This window comes from Marmota monax, unplaced genomic scaffold (assembly GCF_021218885.2).
Source record: "Marmota monax isolate L192 unplaced genomic scaffold, Marmota_monax_Labrador192_F-V1.1 WCK01_AAM20220418_F8-fsc00034, whole genome shotgun sequence".
Taxonomy (NCBI): domain Eukaryota; kingdom Metazoa; phylum Chordata; class Mammalia; order Rodentia; family Sciuridae; genus Marmota; species Marmota monax.
In genome coordinates this window covers 414,000-434,961 of record NW_026693934.1, presented here as the reverse complement: position 1 = coordinate 434,961, position 20,962 = coordinate 414,000, and the positions used below count along the sequence as shown (strand labels likewise).

The window sequence follows — 20,962 nt, the reverse complement described above, 5'->3', positions numbered from 1 at the left end:
GCTGGACAGAAAACAGAGCCTAAAAAGTAAGATAATAGAATATAGTCCAGACTGTTCAAGTTCAGTGTGAGTTCCAACCAGAAATAACAAGAACATTTTAACAGGCCAGTTGGATAATCACTGAATGCACTGGCATGGCTCATTTTCAGATGCTCTTATAACCAGGCTGCCTTGAATGCAAGCACGAATTAGTCTTTGATTACATGTGTTGTAATTTAGATGGGTGAGGCAGATGGAAGGTGGATTTAAAATACTGGGATAAGAGGCAGTGAGGATCAGGGAGATGCCCAGCAGAGCCCGAGTTCCTGAAAGGGGGACAAACAAAACAAACCTCCACCAAGAGTAAGTCAAATTATCCCTGATCAGAGACAGTGTGAATCTGTACTTAGAAAACCCTGAAGACTCTACCAAAAAAACTCTCAGAACTGATGAATTCAGCAAAATATCAGGATACAAAATCGATGTACAAAAATCAGTAGCCTTTTTATACACCAGTAATTAATTCCCTGAAAAGGAAATCAGCAAAGCAACCCTTCATTCACAAAAGCCTGGAAATAAATAAATAAACAAAACTCCTAGGGAAAAAACCTATCAAAGGAGGTGAAAGAGCTCTACAATGAAAATCATAAAACATTGTAGAAATAAGTTGAAGAAAACAATAAAAGATGGATACCCAACTTCAGGGATTGGGAGAATTGGTATTCTTCAAATGGTCATATTGAGAAAGCCATCTACAGATTTAACACAACTCCCATCAAAAATACCAGTGACTATATTAAAAAAAAATATCCTAAACCCTCACGAAAAATACATACACAAAAAAATCTCAAATAGCCAAAGTGATCCTAAGCTATGCTGGAGGCATCAAAATACCTAATTCAAAATATACTGTAGATTCACAGTTACAAAATGTAATGGTATTGTCATAAAAACAGACATGCAAACTAATGGAATAGAATAGAGGACCCCAAAATAAACCTGCACATCTACAGCTATCTAATTCTGAATAAAATGCCAAAATTCTTTGTGGAAGAAAGGACAGCCTATTCAACAAATGGGTACTGGGAAAACAGGATACCCACATGGAAGAGATTGAAATTAGGCCTCTATGTCTCACCCTGTACAAAAATAAACTCAAAGTAGATCAAAGGCCTTAACGTAACACCTGAAACTTTGAAACCAATAGGGAAACACTTCAAGATATTTATTGACCTACCTAAATATGATGTAATTTGATATGTCCTATTCTAATCTATTTTCTGAATGGGAAGGGCTCCAGTAGCCTAGGAGAATAAAGCAAGAATTGACAAATGGGATTGTATCAAGTTAAAAAGCTTCTACACAGCAAAGGAAACAATCAACAAATGAACAGACAACTGTAAAATGGGAGAAAATCTTTATCAGCTACTCATCTGACAGAGGATTAATATCCAGAATATGTAAGAATTCAAACCCAGGTACAGTGGCACACACCTGTAATCCCAGCTACTTGGGAGGCTAAAACTGGAGGATTACAGGTTCAAGGCCAGCCTCTGCAATTTAGCAAGACCTTGATTAAAAATAAAAAATCTAGAACAGTCTGAGGTTGTAGCTCAGTGATAGATGGTCCCTCAATCAATCTTTATACTCAAAAAAAGAAAGGCACAAAGATTTTTAAAACAAAGGAACTAGTACTCCCAATAGAAAAAGGCAAATTATCTGAAAAATAATTCCCCAAAAAGTACAAATGACCAATAAATACCTGAAAAAAACTCTCACAATCTTTAGCTATTAGAGAAATGCAAATCAAAATTACATTAGAAGTTCATTATACCTCAGACAGAATGACTGTTATTAAAAATAATGGGTTTTCTTGTTGTTGTTGTTGTTGTTGTTGTTTAAGAAAAATAATTTTATTTTTAAATAATGTGAGAAGAATGTTGTGTACTTCTGCTCACCATATAGTAGTTAAAATTAAGGCAAATGGCTGCATGTAGCTTCATAGGGATTCACTAGTTCTTGTCATGCCAAAACATATTTATTTATTATTGATTTTTTAAAAAAATTAAATGACAGCAGAATGCATTACAACTCTTATTACATGTATACAGCACAATTTTTCATATCTCTGGTTGTATATAAAGTATGTTGACATCAATTCGTGTCTTCATACATGTACTTTGGTAATGATGTCCATCATATTCCATCATCCTTACTAATCCCCTGCCTCCTCCCTTCCCCTCCCACCCCTCTGCCCTACCTAGAATTCATCTATTCCTTCTATGCTCTCCCTCCCTACCCATTATCAGTCAGCCTCCTTACATCAGAGAAAACATTGGCATTTGTTTTTTGGGGATTGGCTAACTACACTTAGCATTATCTTCTCCAACGCCATCCATTTACTGCAAATTCCATGGTTTTATTCTCTTTTATTGTTGAGTAAAATTCCATTGTGTATATATGCCACATTTTTTTTATTCACTTATCCACTTAAGGGTATCTAGGTTGGCTCCACAGTTCAGCTATTGTGAACTGTGCTGCTATAACATTGATATGGCTGTGTCTGTGTAGTATGCTGTTTTTAAGTCTTTGGGGTGTAAACCGGGGAGAGGGATAGATGGGTCAAATGGTGGTTCCATTCCCAGATTTCTAAGGAATCTCCATACTGCTTTACATGTTGACTGCACCAATTTATAGTCCCACCAGCAATGTATGAGTGTACCATTTTCCCCAAGTCCTTGTCAACACTTATTGTTGTTTGTCTTCATAATAGCTGCCATTCTGACTGGAGTGAGATGATATTTTAGAGTAGTTTTGATTTGTATTTCTCTAATTGCTAGAGATGATGAACATTTTTTCATATATTTGTTGACTGATTGTATAACCTCTTCTGAGAAGTACCTGTTCAGGTCCTTGGTCCATTTGTTGATTCAGTTATTTGTTTTTTTTGGTGCTTAGCTTTTTGAGTTCTTTATATATCCTAGAGATTATCTGATGTGTGAGGGCTAAAACTTTGCTCCCAGAATGTAGGCCCTCTGTTCACCTCATAGATTGTTTCTTTTGCTGAGAAGAAACTTTTTAGTTTGATTCCATTCCATTTATTGATTTTTGGTTTTAATTCTTGCACTATAGAAGTCTTATTAAGGAAGTTGGGGCCTAATCCTACAAGATTAGGGACTACTTTTTCTTCTGTTAGATGCAGAGTCTCTGGTTTAATTCCTAGGTCCTTGATCCACTTTGAGCTGAGTTTTGTGCATGGTGAGATATGGGGGTTTAATTTCATTTTCTTGCATATGGATTTCCAGTTTTCCCAGCACCATTTGTTGAAGATGCTATCTTTTCTCCAATGCATGTTTTTGACATGTTTGTCTAATGTAAGATAATTGTAATTTTGTGGGTTAGTCTCTGTGTCCTATATTCTGTACCACTGGTCTACCAATCTGTTTTAGTGTCAATACCATGCTGTTTTTGTTACTATTGCTCTGTTGTATAATTTAAGGTCTGGTATAATGGCATCACTATACTTTACTCTATACTTTATTATGCTTTACTCTTCCTGCTAAGGATTTCTTTTGCTATTCTGGGTCTCCTATTTTTCCAGATGAATTTCATGATTGCTTTTTCTATTTCTATGACTAATGCCATTGGAATTTTTATCAGAATTGCATTAAATCTGTATAGTGCTTTTGGTAGTATGCTCATTTTGATAATATTAATTCTGCCTATCCAAGAGCCAGGTAGATCTTTCCATCTTCTAAGGTCTTCTTTGATTTCTTTCTTTAGGGTTCTGTAGTTTTCATTGTATAGATCTTTCACCTCTTTCATTAAGTTGATTCCCAAGTATCTTATTTTTTTTTTTTTTTGAGGTTATTGTAAATGGGGTAGTTTTCCTCATTTCCTTCTCAGAGGATTTGTCACTGATATGCAGAAATGCCTTTGATTTATGGGTGTTGATTTTACATCCTGCTACTTTGCTGAATTCATTTACTAGTTCTAGAATTTTTCTGATGAGCCTTTTCATATGACGATATGATAGAATCATATCATCAGCAAATAGTGCTAATTTAAGTTCGTCTTTTTCTATACATATCCCTTTAATTTCTTTCATCTGTCTAATTTCTCTAGCCAGTGTTTCAAGAACTATGTTGAATAGAAGTGGTGAAAGAGGGCATCCCTGTCTTGTTCCAGTTTTTAGCGGAAATGCCTTTAATTTGCTCCATTTAGAATGATGTTGGCCTGAGGCTTAGCATAGATAGCCTTTACAATGTTGAGATATGTTCCTGCCAAGAATCTTGTATTGACAATGAACACTAAAAATAATGTTAAAAATAATAAAAGAATATTATTAAAAATAACATTAAAAATAATAATAGTAATAAAGCCTACTGAAAATGTGGAAAGGAAGGAATGCTTATAAACTCTTAGTAGAAATGTAAATTAGTATAGACACTATGGAAAATAGTATGGAGGTTCCTCAAAAGCTAAATAAAACTACCATGTGATCTGGTACTACCACTCCTCCGTATTTATCCAAAAGAAATTAAGTCTGTGTGCAAAAGAGGTATCTGTATATCAGTATTTATTATAGCACTGTTCATAGTAGACAAAACATGTAATCAGCCTAAGTGACTGTCAACAAAGAAAATAAGCTATATATATAAATAATGGAGTATTATTCAGCCATAAAGAAGAATGAGATCATTTCATTTGTAGGTACACGGATTGAACTAGAAACATTATGTCAAACAAATTATACAGACACAGAAAAATAAATATAACACGTTTAGGATTAGGAAGAGGACCAGAGGGGAGGGGAGTAGGGAAAGCGAAAGAATAGAAGGGAGGGTGGACATGATGAAAGCATAGTATTTGCATGTATGGAAATGTCACAGTGAAACCCATTAAGTTGTATAATTAATATTCAATAATTATAATTTTAAAAGGAAATATAGCTAAGCTAAGCTGAAATGTGTTGTAAGTTTAAAATATCACATTTTGGAAACTTCAAAAATATAAAATATCTCATTAATAATTTTTAGAATGACTATATATTGAATTGATAATTTTTAAAGTACATTGAGATAAATACATGAGTAAAGTTAAAAAATAAACACCACTGTTAGCTGAAAGTGTCTGATATACTAGATAAGACAACAGAAATTGTACTTGTCTAGTCCAGGAACCAGAAGAGAACACAGTTTCAAATGTGAGCTTTGGTGAAGACAGGATATGGATGACCAGTGCATTTGCAACTTCTAGGGCCTGAGATCATGTAAAGTCACCTTGGTATGAGTAAAATGTCTCCATTCAAATGAAAAGCCTGACATCTATAATTGAAGACCAAGAAGCAAGTTTCCAAAGCTATATGAAAAGAGGGGCAAAATGAACCCTAGAAAGCTCAGGATACCCTAAATAGGCATTCTCTGTCAGAGGGAAATAGTGTCATCTTTTCAGATAGATGCTTTGGTGCAACCTCAGAGGACAGTGCCATGTTGACCATAGTTGAAGTTACAATGCAGAGTGAAGTTACAATGCAGAGTCAGCTATAAGAGGATGTTTGCCCTCCTCTGACACTGTTGTGCGGTTCTGCTCATAGGTATGCTCAGGGATCAGTCATTACCAAATAAAACTTGCTTTCAAATTTCAGGGTCTTTTTGTTTACTGGATACCATAACTCTGTAGTATTAACCTAAGCCAACTGAGCTATCTTTCAATCTATAATCCTTTATTGAGAGCCTGTAGTGTTACAGGTGGTCAGCCAAGCACAGAACACAGGGTCTTTTTCATCAGGGAGCTTACAGTGCAGGGAGAGTTGGGTGAGAAGTTAGAAAAATACAATAGTGACATGTACACCAGTGAAAAATAAGTTCAGATTTCTGGAGGGGACATCACATATTTAGACTTCTGGAGAGTTTAAAGACTTTCCTGAATAGATGATGTCTGAGTAGTTTCCTGAAATAGGAGAAGGTTCTTGCAAAATCCATGTGGTTGTCAATGAATCATCAATCAGTCAAATAATTAAAACAATAATTTAAATGTTCACTAGGTGCCAGATACTGTGCTGTTCTTCTCCTGGATTATCTTTCATATCGCCCTTGCAATTTTCTTCTGAAGTAGGTACTATTGTTTTTCTCAGATTATAGGTGAGAATATTAAAACTCAAAGGTTCTAAATAACTTTCTTAAAGATACACAGTTAATAAGTGGAAGAAATGAAAATGCCAAAGACAAAATTATGAGGTTTCAAATTAGGAGTTTACTAAGGAGTGGATATAAAGAATGGATTGTATCAATACCAACCAGCCATAAGGAGATCAGATGAGAAGTCGTGGTGGCCTGAAATGGAATAGAGGAGGAGACACAAATTAGGGATTTATCAGTTTATAAATCTATTATTAAAAAGAAAACAACAGGAGTCATATCGTCACTTAAGAACGCAACTTGAAGTACAAAGAGTCATATTTTAGGAAAGAATGCTGAGAAACACCTCCATTTGCGAGGAGAGAAGGTAAGCAAGCCCACAGAGACCTTAGAAACAGCTCCTCAATGTCCTCTAGAAATGTCATAGTCTTTCCTACCTGTGAGACTTTGTACAAGCTGCTTTTCTTATCTGTGTTATCATCTTCTCCCTCCTTTTCTTCTGCTAAACATCATCTGATCTTTTAAGATCCTTCTCCAACATTCTTCCCTGAGCATTCTCTTCTATCCCCCGCCAAAACAGGTTTGTTCCATAAAATCTATTACATGTCCCATCTTGATCATGATTCAATTGTTATTTTCTAGCTGTTTTCCCACTCTGGTCTTATATGTCACACTAATTATAAGCTTCTTAAGAGCAAGGGTCACTGATAACTTTTTCTGGTATATCTCACAGTTCTAGAATTGGACCCATGGTAGGTATTCACTATCATGTAAAGATCAGTGGTTGTTGAATGACTCCCCAGTGTTGTGTGCAAAAGAGTGATTCATAGGTTCCAATATATGCAAAATAGACCTGGTTCACACCTATTGTTCCAGTGTAGTTATTAATAGTGCCTTTTTGCTAGCAAAACTGATACCATTTGGACAGTAAATTATATATGGTCACCCTATTGATAGTATAATCAACATGTATTTTTTATGTCTAATATTTTTAAATGATAGTATTTCCAAAATAGGCATCATTTTTTCTTGGGGAGTAAGGCATGTTAAGGTGTTTTGGCACATGCTTAATATGGAGTGATGTGTCATTCCAGATGTCTTCATTATTAGGTGGTGGCCTGTTGCTCAATTGACAGATGTCATCATTTATTATATAGTCACAGGGGCTTAGTTTTTTAAAGAACTATTAAATTCCCTCCTATTTTTCCAAGTGTGTGTGTGTGTGTGTGTGTGTGTTAAACTTTATATGCCACTATATATGAAAAGTATCATATGTATTATATACTTCTAATCCAGCATTTTAGAAATGTTAAGTACTTTTTCATATTTGTTTTAAGGGCAACCATTTTGAGTAAAGAGTAAGGGGATTTTCCCAACAGTTGGAATTATAATTTTTGTATATTTTCAGGGAAAAAATTTCAACATTTTCATTTATTTAATGGAAAGAGTTAATCTATCATCCTTAATGAACAATGGTCAAATAAAGAGTAAAGAAAAATATAGATTATTAAACTTGATTAAATACAATTTCAAAATTATCAGAAATCAATAGTACAGTTTTACATTTACTTCTGATTATGTGGTTTGGATTCTAGACAATACAAATTCAGGAGTTGATCCCTAAGTCCCCATCTAATACTTCTTCTCTGTTAAGATCCTGCAGTTAGGCAGCAGGGAAGGAACTAAATACCCTTCTTTTTTGTGACCCACACACTCTGCAAGGACCATTTCCAGTTCCCTCATTTCCCAGGACAAAATAGCATGAGCCCTGTGGGAGTAGTTTTTATGTGCCTTGGCTAATCTGTGTTTACTAGCACAGCACAGAGGTGCTCTGTTTGTCTCAGAAAAGAGTTATAAATCACACTTCTTCCCATCATAAATATGCATTTATCTTTAGAATATATCACCAACTGAGTCATTTTGATGTAAATATTGCACCTCTTAAATATAATGATGATAATAGAGGCTGTGAATCCACAGATTTGCACAAGTACTCTCTTTTCAATAACTGAAAATATTTAAATCACAGAAGCTTTAACATCCTATGGGGAGTGGCAGACAGATATGTCAACAGAGTAGGACCTACAGAAGTTGTGACTATTTTCTCATTAATGAATAAAACACTCATCAGCTCTTGTCAGGAAATGACAGTGCATTCTATGTTGGTGTGTTCCAGCTACATTGTGACCAGTAGCCTGGAAGTGACTGACAGCTTCTTACCTCCTTCTAGCTCTGTCATCACAACCCGAGGGCTCCATGGCAAAGGGTTGGCAACAATAGAAGGTAGGCTAGCCCTTGTAGATTTCCTCCTTCAGTCAGAAGTCCTGATGTAGTTTTCCAGCTTTCTGAGACTGGTCAAGAGACATACATTTGGTAGGAGGTGCTAAAGTTCTCAGAAACTATACCTTCTGGGTGGTATTCTGGTGGCACTGCCATTCTTTACTCCTTGGCATCCTTGTTTGGAAACTGTCTCCTTTGGCTATAATTTTACTTGAAGATTAAAGCACAGATTTTTATATGTATCTTCTGTTCTCTGAATATAAAAATTATAAAATACACCTACATTCACTCCGAAGTGGCAGTATTGTAATTCAGCAGATTTCTGCTTTTCTCTGAAACCTGGAGTCGAACTATCTTGAGCCGGAAGGCATTCAAGCTGCTGTTTTTCCCTTAGCTGTATTTCTCTATAAGCATCTAATTGTTTCGGAAAATGATGTACAGTATGCAAAAACCTGAATCTGATGCAAATAAGTCTGTATGGCACTAAAGCTAACAGGTGTTCTCATTAATGTAAGTAGACATGGAACAATTCTTGAATGTTTTATAAACACTCAAAACCATTGCCAAATATGTTACAATAGCATAGATGTACTTACATATTGCAACATCTTTTATTCTTATTGTGCAACCTCAGCACTTATTAATAGAAAGACTTGTGTGATTAATAATCTAGTGGCAACATTTCTTTCTTCTGCTTAAGTCACTGTATTTTAAAAATTAGCTATCTAAAAAAAATATTAGTAACATAACTACTGACACTTTCCTACATAGTTTGTTTATTAGTATTATCAGTTCTTGAGTAAAATTAATGACTGCAACATTCACAGATCAGCAGTAAACACCTTTGTCCATTGAAGGTCTCTAAATAAAGTTCTACCATTAACTCAGATATTAACTCTTTAAAATTTTGAATCTGTGATCAATCGTCCATACTGTCAATTCTCAAGTAGAAAGTTCCAAATATAGGGTGATATATTATCACAACATAACACATCGGTGGCTTTGGAGTATAATCAAGAACATTATATTCTATGGACATGCATTGAAATACAGACAACTCTTGGTTTCTCCTGGCCCCTTCAAGTTTGTAATCCTGTTTTCTGAAGTCCAGGTCTTGTTGATACATGGAAAAATACAGTCTTCAGGTGACTGTACTCAATCTTCACAATTGTTTGCCTATTCTACTCTGATGAATTATGATCAATAGATGTCAAAAAATATATTAGCTACATTACATGAAAGAATGAAATTGTATTTCAGCCTTCAAATTTTTATTATAATAGAAAATTAGTTAAATGTATTATGCCATATCAAGCAAGAGAATGGTATGCATTCACTAAATGAATAAGATAGGTAAGGTTTATGTATTTACAATTTTCTTAGTGTTCCTATGTGTGGGTTATTCATCAATAGCAGACAAATACCATTGGCCTTAAGGTTACTTTAGCATAGTAGGGGAATGGAAAAATCAACAGTGCATTGCAATGTAGACCAATTTGTGCTGTGACAAAGGGAAGTAGGATAGCATGAGGGCATTTTGGGAGTGACATCTATTTCACAGAAGCCTTTACTGAAAAGGTGACATCTAACTTTATTTAAATGATTTAATAGAGGAAGCCAGAGGGTTCTAGGCAGCAGAAATGATGCGCTCTAAGGAAAGAAATGAAAATTAGTATAGGACAGCTGGGGAACAAAAATATTTTCAGTATGACTGGATTTTAGAGATGTTGAGGGAAATATGGAACAGGGGAACTGCAGAGCAGGTAGGTGCCAGAGCACACAGGGTCTGGCAGGCCTAATTAAAGAGTTTGCACTTCACTGCAACAGCTGTGGGGAACCTCAGAATGATATCAAGCAGAGGAATTGGATGATCAGTTCCAAATTTCAGAGAGATCATTTTGGCTGCAATATAGAGTATGGAATAGAAAAGACAACATGGATGGGACAGTGGAAAAAGCAAAGGGCATTTTAACTAAATCCTTGTGGGTGATGATGTATTTAAATAGTTAAATTCAGAAAAGATTTCATAAGTGTTGTGTTACCTTTTTGTTGCTATGACCAAAATATCCAATAAGAACAGCTTAGAGGAAGAAAGATTTATTTTTGGCTCAAGATTTCAGAGAATTCAGTTCACATTTGCCACTCCATTGCTTGAACATAAGGTGAGGCAAAACCTCATGGTGGAAGGGCATGGCAGAAGAGCATTGCCCAGCTCATAGAAGCCTGGTACTGGAAATAGAGGAAGGGACCAGGGACAAGATATAGTCTTCAAAGTTAAGCCCCCAATGATCTACTGTCTCCAACCCATGCCCCATCTGCCTGTAATTTTCATTAATCCACCAAATTAATGAATTAATTGATGATAGAGCCTTCATGATCCAATCATTACCTAAAAGTCCCACTTCTCAACATTGCTATACTGGGGACAGCCAAGCTTTAGACATTTGAGACTTAGAGGGACATTCCAGATCCATACCATAAAGTATACATTATATTTTTCATTAAAATATAAACATATACACAATGTTTATTAATGTATCCAAAAGGTATGGAAAGAGAGACAACAGTTCAGTATATCATGGGGAAAAAGGGATTCTGCATTTATATTAAGACTTTTGAATTTTAAAAAAATCCTCAAATTAGACTTATTTAAATAATGATAATAATAATATCATTTCAATTTGATAAGGATGGAGGTAGCATATGCCCAAATTTCATCTAACTAGATGAGTAATTGAGCACAGTGACTAAAGTTCAGGATAGAAGTGGCAGCAGGAATATCTGACCAGTGGATACCAGTAGGCACAGACCTCAGATGATGTATTTATCTGGAGACAATTGCTCCTCCCAAGTTTCAAAATTAACATTAAGAGTCATAAAACTCTATTCTGACATCTTTTTACAACAACTGCTTAGATTAGTCACTTTTTCAGTCACTTTTCATATGAGCACCACAGGCAAAAGTTTGGGTGTAGCTGCCTGCAAAACTGTGGAAACTGTTAAACTATCTACTAATTACTTGGATAGTATTCTTTCATGAATATTGAGAAGACTCTTTCTCAGTACTTAAAATATTTTAGCACAGATAAAAGAATGAACACAAGTTTTTGTTTGCTTGTTCATCTGAAAAAAAATTTGAGTGTAGACATTTCATTAATAAACAGAAAGGTAGAATCGGCAAATGGCATGGGGTGTAAATGTTCATTATAGGCCCAAATTTTATTATGCAGAATAAATCTCTGAAGTAAGAATGCATGAACCAAATTATTTGGATGTCAAAGGTACAGCTCAATTTCAATTAAAAACCATGGTTTTTTTTAAAGGTTGGCCCTAAACCTTATATTTCAGAATGCTCTTGAGATCTGTCGTGTACATAGCTCAACATTTGTTTACTTTCCATTAAATAAGAAATTGCTTACATGGGCAGGTTATGTTGATATGATGACACCACTGAGGTTTCCAATAAATGTACATGCAAATCAATCAACCCAAACACATTGAAAACATCCAATAAACATCTGGAAACTAATGAACGCACATTTGTTAACACAGGGGGAGTTGTGGAAATGCAGGATCCATTGGTGGCCCAGCTTATTTAGTAGCATGTGGATTTAGGAACATTTCACAGAGTCAGAAGAAACAGGGTAATTATAACATAAGGTTCAACATCTTTAGATATGTAGAACATTTTCCGTTGCTTAAAACAAATATTCCCTAAGAAAATATAAAACATTTTTCTGACTTGCAAAGTTTTTGCAGTCTATCATTTAAATTACTTAAATAAAGGGAGCTTTACTGCTCCCCAAAGCTGAGAATATAACACCCTCCATGCATATTAGCTTGATCTTCTTGACAGACCAGAGAAGTGTTTGTGTGTGCCAATTAAAACAAAAATGGGTCCCTAGTGGCTTGTTCCTCACACAACTTCTGAAGACTGCTATCATTGTTTGCTGGGGTAACCCTGGATAAGGCTGCTATCCAAAGTAAACAAACTTTTCAAAACTTTCATGACAGATGGGGGTTACAAATGCATTTTAATAAGGAGTTGCCAAAACAACTTTTTTTTTTTTGATAATCAGTATATATTTATTTAACATCTAGCAACATTGGGAACACAAGGCAGTTACTTTCTCACAAAATGCTTTAACAAATAACATTTTTGGAAAGACAAAATGAAGACCTTTTACTTCAAGCCAGCTTTATGTTAACTTTGCTCTGAAATTTAAAAAAATGTTAGAAGTTATTTAAGCAGGCTGTAAATTTTAGATAGCAATGCAGCCTGATAATGTAATTCCTATGGCGGCCATAAACACCTTTGGAAACAAGTAAGATAACTATTAATATAACCATGAACATCTTCATTTTATAAGATATATCAAATGTGGAGTGATGCAAGATGAAAACAATGTGAATCTGGGTTTTTTAAGCATTATTGTTTGATTTTATGTTTTAATATCTCATTATAATGTAGCCAAAATATATATCCATATTTTATGCTGTGAGTATTAAATAAAGATATGGCCAAAATTAATAACATAAAAATAACTCATATTCACATCAAATAAAGTAATTATATTTTGATATAACTTTTTATTTCTACTTAATTTAATACAAATGTAATGATTTCATCATGAAGTCCAAAGTATCTCCAAATATAATAATAATTAAATTCCATTCCCCTTATCCACTTATTTCTAAAACCATTGTAGCCATATCATCTAACATGTTTTAGGACTCTTTGGACATTTGGTAAATTTTATTATATATTTCCTACATACAGTTTCAGTTTCATTAGGATGGAATAACTTCTTAGATTCTCAGTCACAGACTGATTCTAAGAAAATTATGAAAAATATTTGTTCAAATATAGGATTGTTTTAGTCCTTTTTTAGGATTTGAATACTTTTTTATTTAGATGCCTCAATTCTGCCTGATGCTTTTTTTTTTCCATAGCAAGGGAATGGTTGTTTTGGAAAAAGAAAAGAAAGAAAAATGTCAGAATAGGGATGTTAGGTGATTTTCAAAAATTCTGCTGTCTTTACCATAACAGCAAGGAATGAACAACTTTGTCTAAAGTCAATATTCCAAATCACACAACTGAAACCAAATCATCATGGCCTTTTCCCATATACATACACACAGTCCTTAACTGTATACACTGTTTGTTGAGAACTCATGAACTTAAAATCAGTATCTTTGTAATTTCTTAATTCTGTCATTTAAATGATGCCAATTTGATACAATGGCATTCTTGTTTTCCTCATTTGCAAAATTATTTTATGGCAGTGGAAGGAAGCTGCATTTGGAGAATGTTTATTATGTGCTTTGAGATCATTAAAGCTGATATCACTTTGCATAACAAGTGATGGTATTCATATCCTTAATATGCTAAAGTTCTGATACAATCAGCCTTTAAAGAATAAGATATCATGACCAGCGGTATATATATAATTTCATGATGTAAATGTGACAGCAGTAATTACTCCCTCCTCTGAAATCTTGACATGAGAGTTGTTTGCACCACTCACACTTAGTCTTACTCTAAGCCATTTTATATTGTTATTTATGTTTATATGCATATGTCCTATTTATTCAAACAGATTGTGAATTGTTGAGGTTGGGAGTTGTTAGCTTCTAACAATGTGCCTTGGACTTAATGGATGCTGAATCAGTCCTTGTTGATGATCAGGGGATTAGGTGGATGATCAGTCATGAACATATCCTCTCACAGAATTATCTGTGGAATTTATTTTGCAATTGGAAGGATAGTATATCAAAGAAAAGGGAGCACAATGTCATTCATCATCTCTTGCATCTTTGGTAATCTCATAATGTATATTTGAGGTCAACTGGAAAGGAAGAAGTCAACAATATTTACCACTCAAATATTTTGCTGATGAGACATCTATCTATAGCATAAATTAATCCATTGAGCATTATATCCATTTGGTTATTATATATAAAAAACTGGCATTGTCTAAATTAAAATATTGCAATGTTTACTCTGTGGAGCTGTGAATAGTTTTAATTTGAGTCTTTGTAATTTTTATTTTTCCATTCTCTACAATAAATTTATATTATTCTTATAATCAGGAAAAAGGTGTTCTACAAGGGATTTGTACCAATTCTAAAAAATAAATCTTTGAAAATTTTAATAGTATAAATGCCATTCTACACAATAGCTTCTCATTTAAATAAAAATCTAAGACCACAAAATCTTACTGCTGCAATGAATATTGGCAAAGTAATACTTAATTGGCAATATTACAAATATAAATACTACTCTTAAAATGACAGTAATTATAAATCTAAATACTATTCTTAAAAATAATTTAAAATTCTTTCAATTAACACAAAAATAATCAATTTAATCTAAATCTATTTTTTTCCTATATACCTCTTATCTGGAGGTATATATTGGAGCTTGCATATCCTTGCCTCCATTCAGGGGAACCACAAGGACACAGACCAGGTTTCCAAGCCAAAGAGAAACTATTGTTGTTAATACCAAAAAAGCTTTAACAGACATGTCTAAAATTCTGTAGGTTTTTCAGTGGATATACGTATGTAATTCCTGGGTATGTATTAATCTTTACCACATGCACCTCAGATAGAGCATTAATCTCCAGGATATTTAAAGAACTCAAAAAACTTAAAACCAAAAAGCAAATAACCCAAACAGTAAATGGGCTAAGGAACTGAACAGACACTTCAAAGAAGAAGAAATACAATCAATCAATAAATTTGTGAAAAAATGCTCAACATCTCTAGCAAAGATGAAATGCAAATCAAAACTACTCTTCATATTTCACCTCACTTCAGTCAGAGTGGCAATTATCAAAAATACAAGCAACAATAAATGTTGGCTAGGATGTGGGGGTGGGGTGGGGAAGATAAACTCATACATTGCTAGTGGGACTGCAAATTGGTGCAACCATTATGGAAAGCAGTATGGAGATTCTTAAGAGAACTTGGAATGGAACCACCAATTGACCCAGCTACCCCACTCCTTGGTTTATACCCAAAGGACTTAAAATCAGAATACTACAGTGACACATCCATATCAATGTTTAAAACTTAGGTGTCCTTCAACAGATGAATGATAAAGAAAATGCAGTATATATACACAATGGAATATTACTCAGCCTTACAGAACAATGAAATTATGGCATTTGCGGGTAAATGCATGGAGCTGAAGAATATCATGATAAGCAAACTAAGCCAATCCCCCCAAAACTAAAGGCCAAATGTTTTCTCTGATATGTGGATGCTAATTTACAATAAGGGTTGGGGAGCTAGGGAAGAATATAGTTACTGTGGATTTGGCAGAGGGAAGTGAAGGGAGGGGAATGGATAGGGGGTAGGATAAATAGTTGAATGAATCGGACATCACTACCCTGTGTATATATGACTATATGACCAGTGTGAATCTACATCATGTACAACCAGAAGAATGAGAAACCATACTCCATTTATGTATGACTTGTCAAAGTGCATTATAATGTCATGTATAACTAATTAGAACAAATAAAAAATGAGAAACATAATTTTAAAAAATTAAGTGGTCCCAATTTAGAGTAAAAAAAGTTTGACACAAATTTCCCCAGACAAGTACTCAAAGATATTTATTATTGACAATATTAGCACACTTTGTTAAGGCTGCTCTGATGCCCTGATATATCCCTTAAAATATGATCCAGTGGAGATGGCATAAGACGTTTTGCTAAAGTAGGCTTCTAAGCAAAATGGAGACCAGCAGCTCTTACCTAAACGTATTGTTTTCTGTAAGTTCTTCCTTCATTGCCTCACTCCAGCATCTGCCATGGAAGCAAAACATGATATAGAGAGAGTACATTAGCATAGCTAATATCAGATACTTTATCCCTGTTATTAGTACTGTATCATTTTATGTTGTCATCATATGTTGTCAATCATAAGTTTCAGTCAAAGTTCACATTCCTTACTAGTGACATTTTTTCCCCAAGAGTGTTAAAAATTCAATTGTTCAAAGTGCAAATATGATTCAGCAAACCACGTATCAGAAATCCTAAAGAGGTAATGTAAAAATGTGGATTGAAAGCCCTGAATTAAATGGACTTTACCAGTCAGAGATTCTGAAACTACTTTCCTGTGAGTGACTGGAATAGAGCAGAACAAAGTCAATTACTGAGTGTAATTAAGAAGTGGATGCATTTAAACTGTAGAGAGCAGTAGCAGACTTCTCCAGACTGCCTAGTAACTCAAAAGATTAGTGGGAAGACAGAGGAAAGGATGTGAACTGGATTTCTCTGGCAGTATGATTTGAATGAATTGCATTCGTATAGTTCCCTCATCTGGCTTCCCAAAATGAATTTATAAATCACTGATTATGTATGATTAATGTAATAATATACATGGACAAAGAAACTTTCAAAATACATTTACTTCTGATTGTGTTACCAGTAAAAGATTCCCTTTGCATTGCATAGTATGCACCAAAAATGCAAATGCATTGCTGAACTACTTATATTTTATCACTCTTTGAATTTACTAGGCCAAAAACTGAACTATGTTGGCTCTCTCATAAACCCTCACAATACAGTAAATCTAATTATGTTTGTTTCTTGTACTTTAAAAATGTTGCTCCTTTTTATAATTTTAATAATGGCTTATTTATACTGGCAGAGAATTATTATATTAGATTGTACATTGTGCTTGGACTAAATTCATTTCTGTGTATAATAACAAATTATGGCATATAGTATATTCATAATCAAAATATTTAAACTTAGGATAAAGGTAGAGGTCAAGGACATTACTAGCTTTCTTGAGTTAGTTAGAAATGACCTTATATTTTTAGATTTCTCCTTCTGAGGCAACATTTTATAAAGTAAATATTCGGGACTTTATTTAAGTAAGGAATATTGTAGTGGTGTTCAGATCATTAGGCAAACATCAGCTTAGCTGTCTTTTACTGGATACATAAAACAGAGGACTATTTTGAGCCATCCCAAATCTTAAATGCATTTTTATTTTTAAAGAGAGTGATTTGCCCCAGTAATCTGCCAAATTCTAGTGTGGGTAATTAAATCCTATTATTTTCTAATATTTCACTTATTATAATTGCATATGCTTTGGACAGCTCTTCTTACTGTAGAAGGGGCCAGGCTTGATAGGGGAACTCACGTCACTCAAGAAGAGCTGCTTTGCAGTACAGAGTAATGTCGCATCTTCATAGATTCTTTATGAAAAATAAATGAAAAATGAGTATATGTGCACATGTGCCATCAAAAATTTCTTAAAAACGCCAAGACATTCTCTTTAAATGTTGCCATAAGAATCACAGAAAACTTCAGAGTAAGCCATTTGGGGTAATAATTGTCACTTTAATCATAGAGTTTTAAAGATGGCCTCAAGCATGATTTGTGATTTTTCTGAACTGGTGCCACATTTCAGCATTCACCTCCTATTTAGAGCAAGTAAGGCTGAGAAGAGGTGACTGGCTCCTGATTGAGTATGCTGAAATGCCAGTCTTCTCAACCTCTGAAGCCTTGCTTGATGTGTGACAGTAGTTGGGAAATGTTCATCTTCCTCTTGCAACAAAAAGTCAATAATACAAAGGGAAAATCTTCACAGTTCAGATTGATGGCCTCATACAAAAAGCGTGTCCACACCCACTCTAATCAAATTCTCCTCAAAGGAGCCCTTTATGTGTGAAATCAAGAGCATTGCTCTGTTTCTATAGGGTCACATCCTTCTGTCACAATTCTGGGGAGAAAAAAGATTTACTGCAGTGAAAAATGTATAGTTGCATGCTAAGAAGCACTGCCAACTACTTAACAGCACTGAGAGAAGGGACACAGGATGTTCACTTGAGAAATACCCTCTAGGAGGGGTTCAAAGATGTAAATGAACTTTTATTCTAACATACTCCTTTTGTGGGGAAATTGGCTCTTTATTACTTTCCTATAGATCTTTATGATAGGAAAATAGAAACAGCCTAATGGTATTCATCCGTATGACCTTTTAGAAAAGTCTGCATTAGTCTCTTTGGTAAATAATCTGTTTTAGAGCCCTCCATAAAAGGAAATCAAATATAGAGATACTATTAGATTTGAAAAAGACAAACAGGAAAGAGCCCGAAGTGCAGAATGAATTCTGACACACCCGGTTACATTTTTCTGAGACTTCTAACTTAAGTGTGCACTGTCTGTATCGCTCTGGACTTCCTGCCTTATTTCTCCTGAAGTTGGAGCAATTCAGCTTTAGCCTACTCTGAGTTAATCGTTCTATTATTAAAACAATAATGTATTTGTTATGACATGAAAAAAACAGTTTATAGAGAGTACTTCAAAATGATCCTAGCCTCCCAGTTCCCAGAAAGACAATTACTGGAAGACAAGAAAATATTTCAGTGTATTAAACTCTGTTTTAGAAGATTTTTTTTTTCAAATGTAGGAGATCTATCTCACATGGTTTTCTCACCTGTCAATATTTTTTTTTCAGATCACAACAGTATCAGGAAATGAGTTCCTTCTACAGTCAGATATTGACTTCATCATATTGGATTGGTTCCATGCTATCAAAAATGCAATTGACAGATTGGTATGTATTTGTTTTGGCTGTTACCTTTATTAGTTAAAATGTAGTCATTTAAATCTTATTGCTCAGTCATATAACACACTCACATTTAAACAGAGCATATGGACTGAGGGATATTAAGTTCTTTTAAGTTTAAATAGAGTCCACTAGGAACATTTTCAGCAGACAGGATTTGTGGGACTAAATGTCATTTAATTTCTCTCTTTCAAAAATGCAGTGCTTTTTTTTCTGAAATAACATGGACATTCATTTACTAGAGGTTGTAAAAAGCACACAAGCGCTTAATAACTACTGAGTTTTTACATTTCCAGTTTATGCAGCTTCTAATACTTATTCTGGAAAATAAATATTATTAAGGCCATACTCCCTGTTATAATACCAGTAAATAATAATCCTTTGTGCTGATTTTTATTGTTCTTCCAACTAGGTTATATTATTCTTCTCATGAAAATTACACATCTAGAACTTCATGAAATTATCTTCAATCATACCAGAATATGTTTTTAAAAGAATCAAGTTATTTAAAACTACTCATTCCATACTAATTATAATTTAGCTCATTAATATTTGTAAAATCTTGAGGGAAAAATATTCCTGAGACTTTTTAGTATGTTGTGCAATAAGAAAATACATTCTCTGTGATTTTGCTGATATTTGATTGAAGTCTTTCATGTTATCACTTTGAGATCAAAACTTTAAAAATAAAATAACTTACCCCCTTCATTAATATAGTCCCCATAAACACACAAAAAGCACATAAGTTGTTGTCTTTTAGAGTGGACGCTGGGCCCGAATTGCCTGTTTGAACACTGACTCCATCACTTACTAGCTGTGTGGCCTCGAGCAGATTATTTCCTCTTTTGGCCTCAATTTCTTATTAAGTAAAAATAATGGTGGCTACCTCATTGGATTCCTGTGATGATTAATTGAATTAATGCATGAATGCTTGGAATAATGTGCACATTTAGTAAGCACCATGTGCATATATGATCTATTATTAAATTTTAATATAGAGCTTAGAATAGAGAACCTATCTTAAAATAATTACCATATTTCAAACATTCCTTTAAATCTAACATCAAAATAGAAACAAAACTCTTTAGTGAATCCTTTCTTCATATTAAAATTATTGAGTCTAATTGCTTACTGTTTCCAGCCAAGGGATCCAAGTTGTCCATCAAGAAACCTGGAATTATTCAAAATGCAGAGATCCTCCAGTACTGAATTGCTAAGTCATTATGATAGTGATGTGAAAGACCAGAAACCAGAACACAGAAAATCTTTAAGTGAGTACTTTCTCTGACTTGTTCATTTTAACTTTGTCTAAATGCAGTGCTTATGAAATATAAATGCATGGAAATCAAATTTAAGCCAAACTCATACTTCTCATGGAAGATTCGTAGCCACTTCTTGGCTAGGGATTCATGCACTGGAGGGCAGTCTGGGCACTTTGCTCACATCATTGTTGGTAATGCCTTTTGAGAAAATAATTATTCCAAGGTCATGGTCTCTGCTTACAGCAAACCTCTGAATCTCTGAGTAATAGCCATGGAGTTCAGGTTGGTGATTGATTTTGAGAGTGGGAAATGTCAAGCGTCTCCAAACCTTGGAATGCTGAATATTTGATTTCCATACATTAAAAGGTATGAGTGACCACCACAGTTGGGCCAACTTAAGCCAACAGGCTATGCAACTTTGCACATTTTCAGACCACCAGAAAGATTTAGAAATGCACATTCCAGAGGTTGATAGAAAATATGGGATGTGAATTAGTAGTTTTCCCAGGTCATACTAGGTCTGCTATTCTAAAGTAATTGAATTTGGACTACAAAGAACTTATACCACTTACATAGTAAACCTCAGTACTTTTATAGATCTTTTCCAAGCCTACTGCTTCTTTAATAAAAGTGCACTATTAAAGCATGTCACTTTATTTCAATGACTTGGTTTGAGTCTCAACCTTCTGCAAAAACAAGTAGATA

The 20,962-nt window shown here is 34.3% G+C and overlaps 1 protein-coding gene and 1 long non-coding RNA gene across 4 annotated transcripts in view; one reads left to right on the top strand and one right to left on the bottom strand.

Annotated features, from left to right (window-relative positions):
• Arhgap15 (Rho GTPase activating protein 15) overlaps nucleotides 1-20,962 on the top strand; it is a 619,786-nt gene that overhangs the window by 293,803 nt on the left and 305,021 nt on the right. For all 3 annotated transcript variants that reach the window (XM_046463726.2, XM_058585366.1, XM_058585365.1), the window contains exons 7-8: nucleotides 18,885-18,983; nucleotides 20,137-20,266. In XM_046463726.2, the coding sequence (XP_046319682.1) occupies nucleotides 18,885-18,983; nucleotides 20,137-20,266 (229 nt within the window). The remainder of the gene's footprint in view (nucleotides 1-18,884; nucleotides 18,984-20,136; nucleotides 20,267-20,962) is intronic.
• Nucleotides 1-20,962, bottom strand: part of LOC124106150 (uncharacterized) — a 155,850-nt gene that overhangs the window by 124,332 nt on the left and 10,556 nt on the right. The window contains exons 2-3 of the long non-coding RNA XR_009228557.1: nucleotides 16,166-16,216; nucleotides 6,279-6,314 (exon numbers count right to left, since the gene is read on the bottom strand). This is a non-coding gene — a long non-coding RNA (uncharacterized LOC124106150). The remainder of the gene's footprint in view (nucleotides 1-6,278; nucleotides 6,315-16,165; nucleotides 16,217-20,962) is intronic.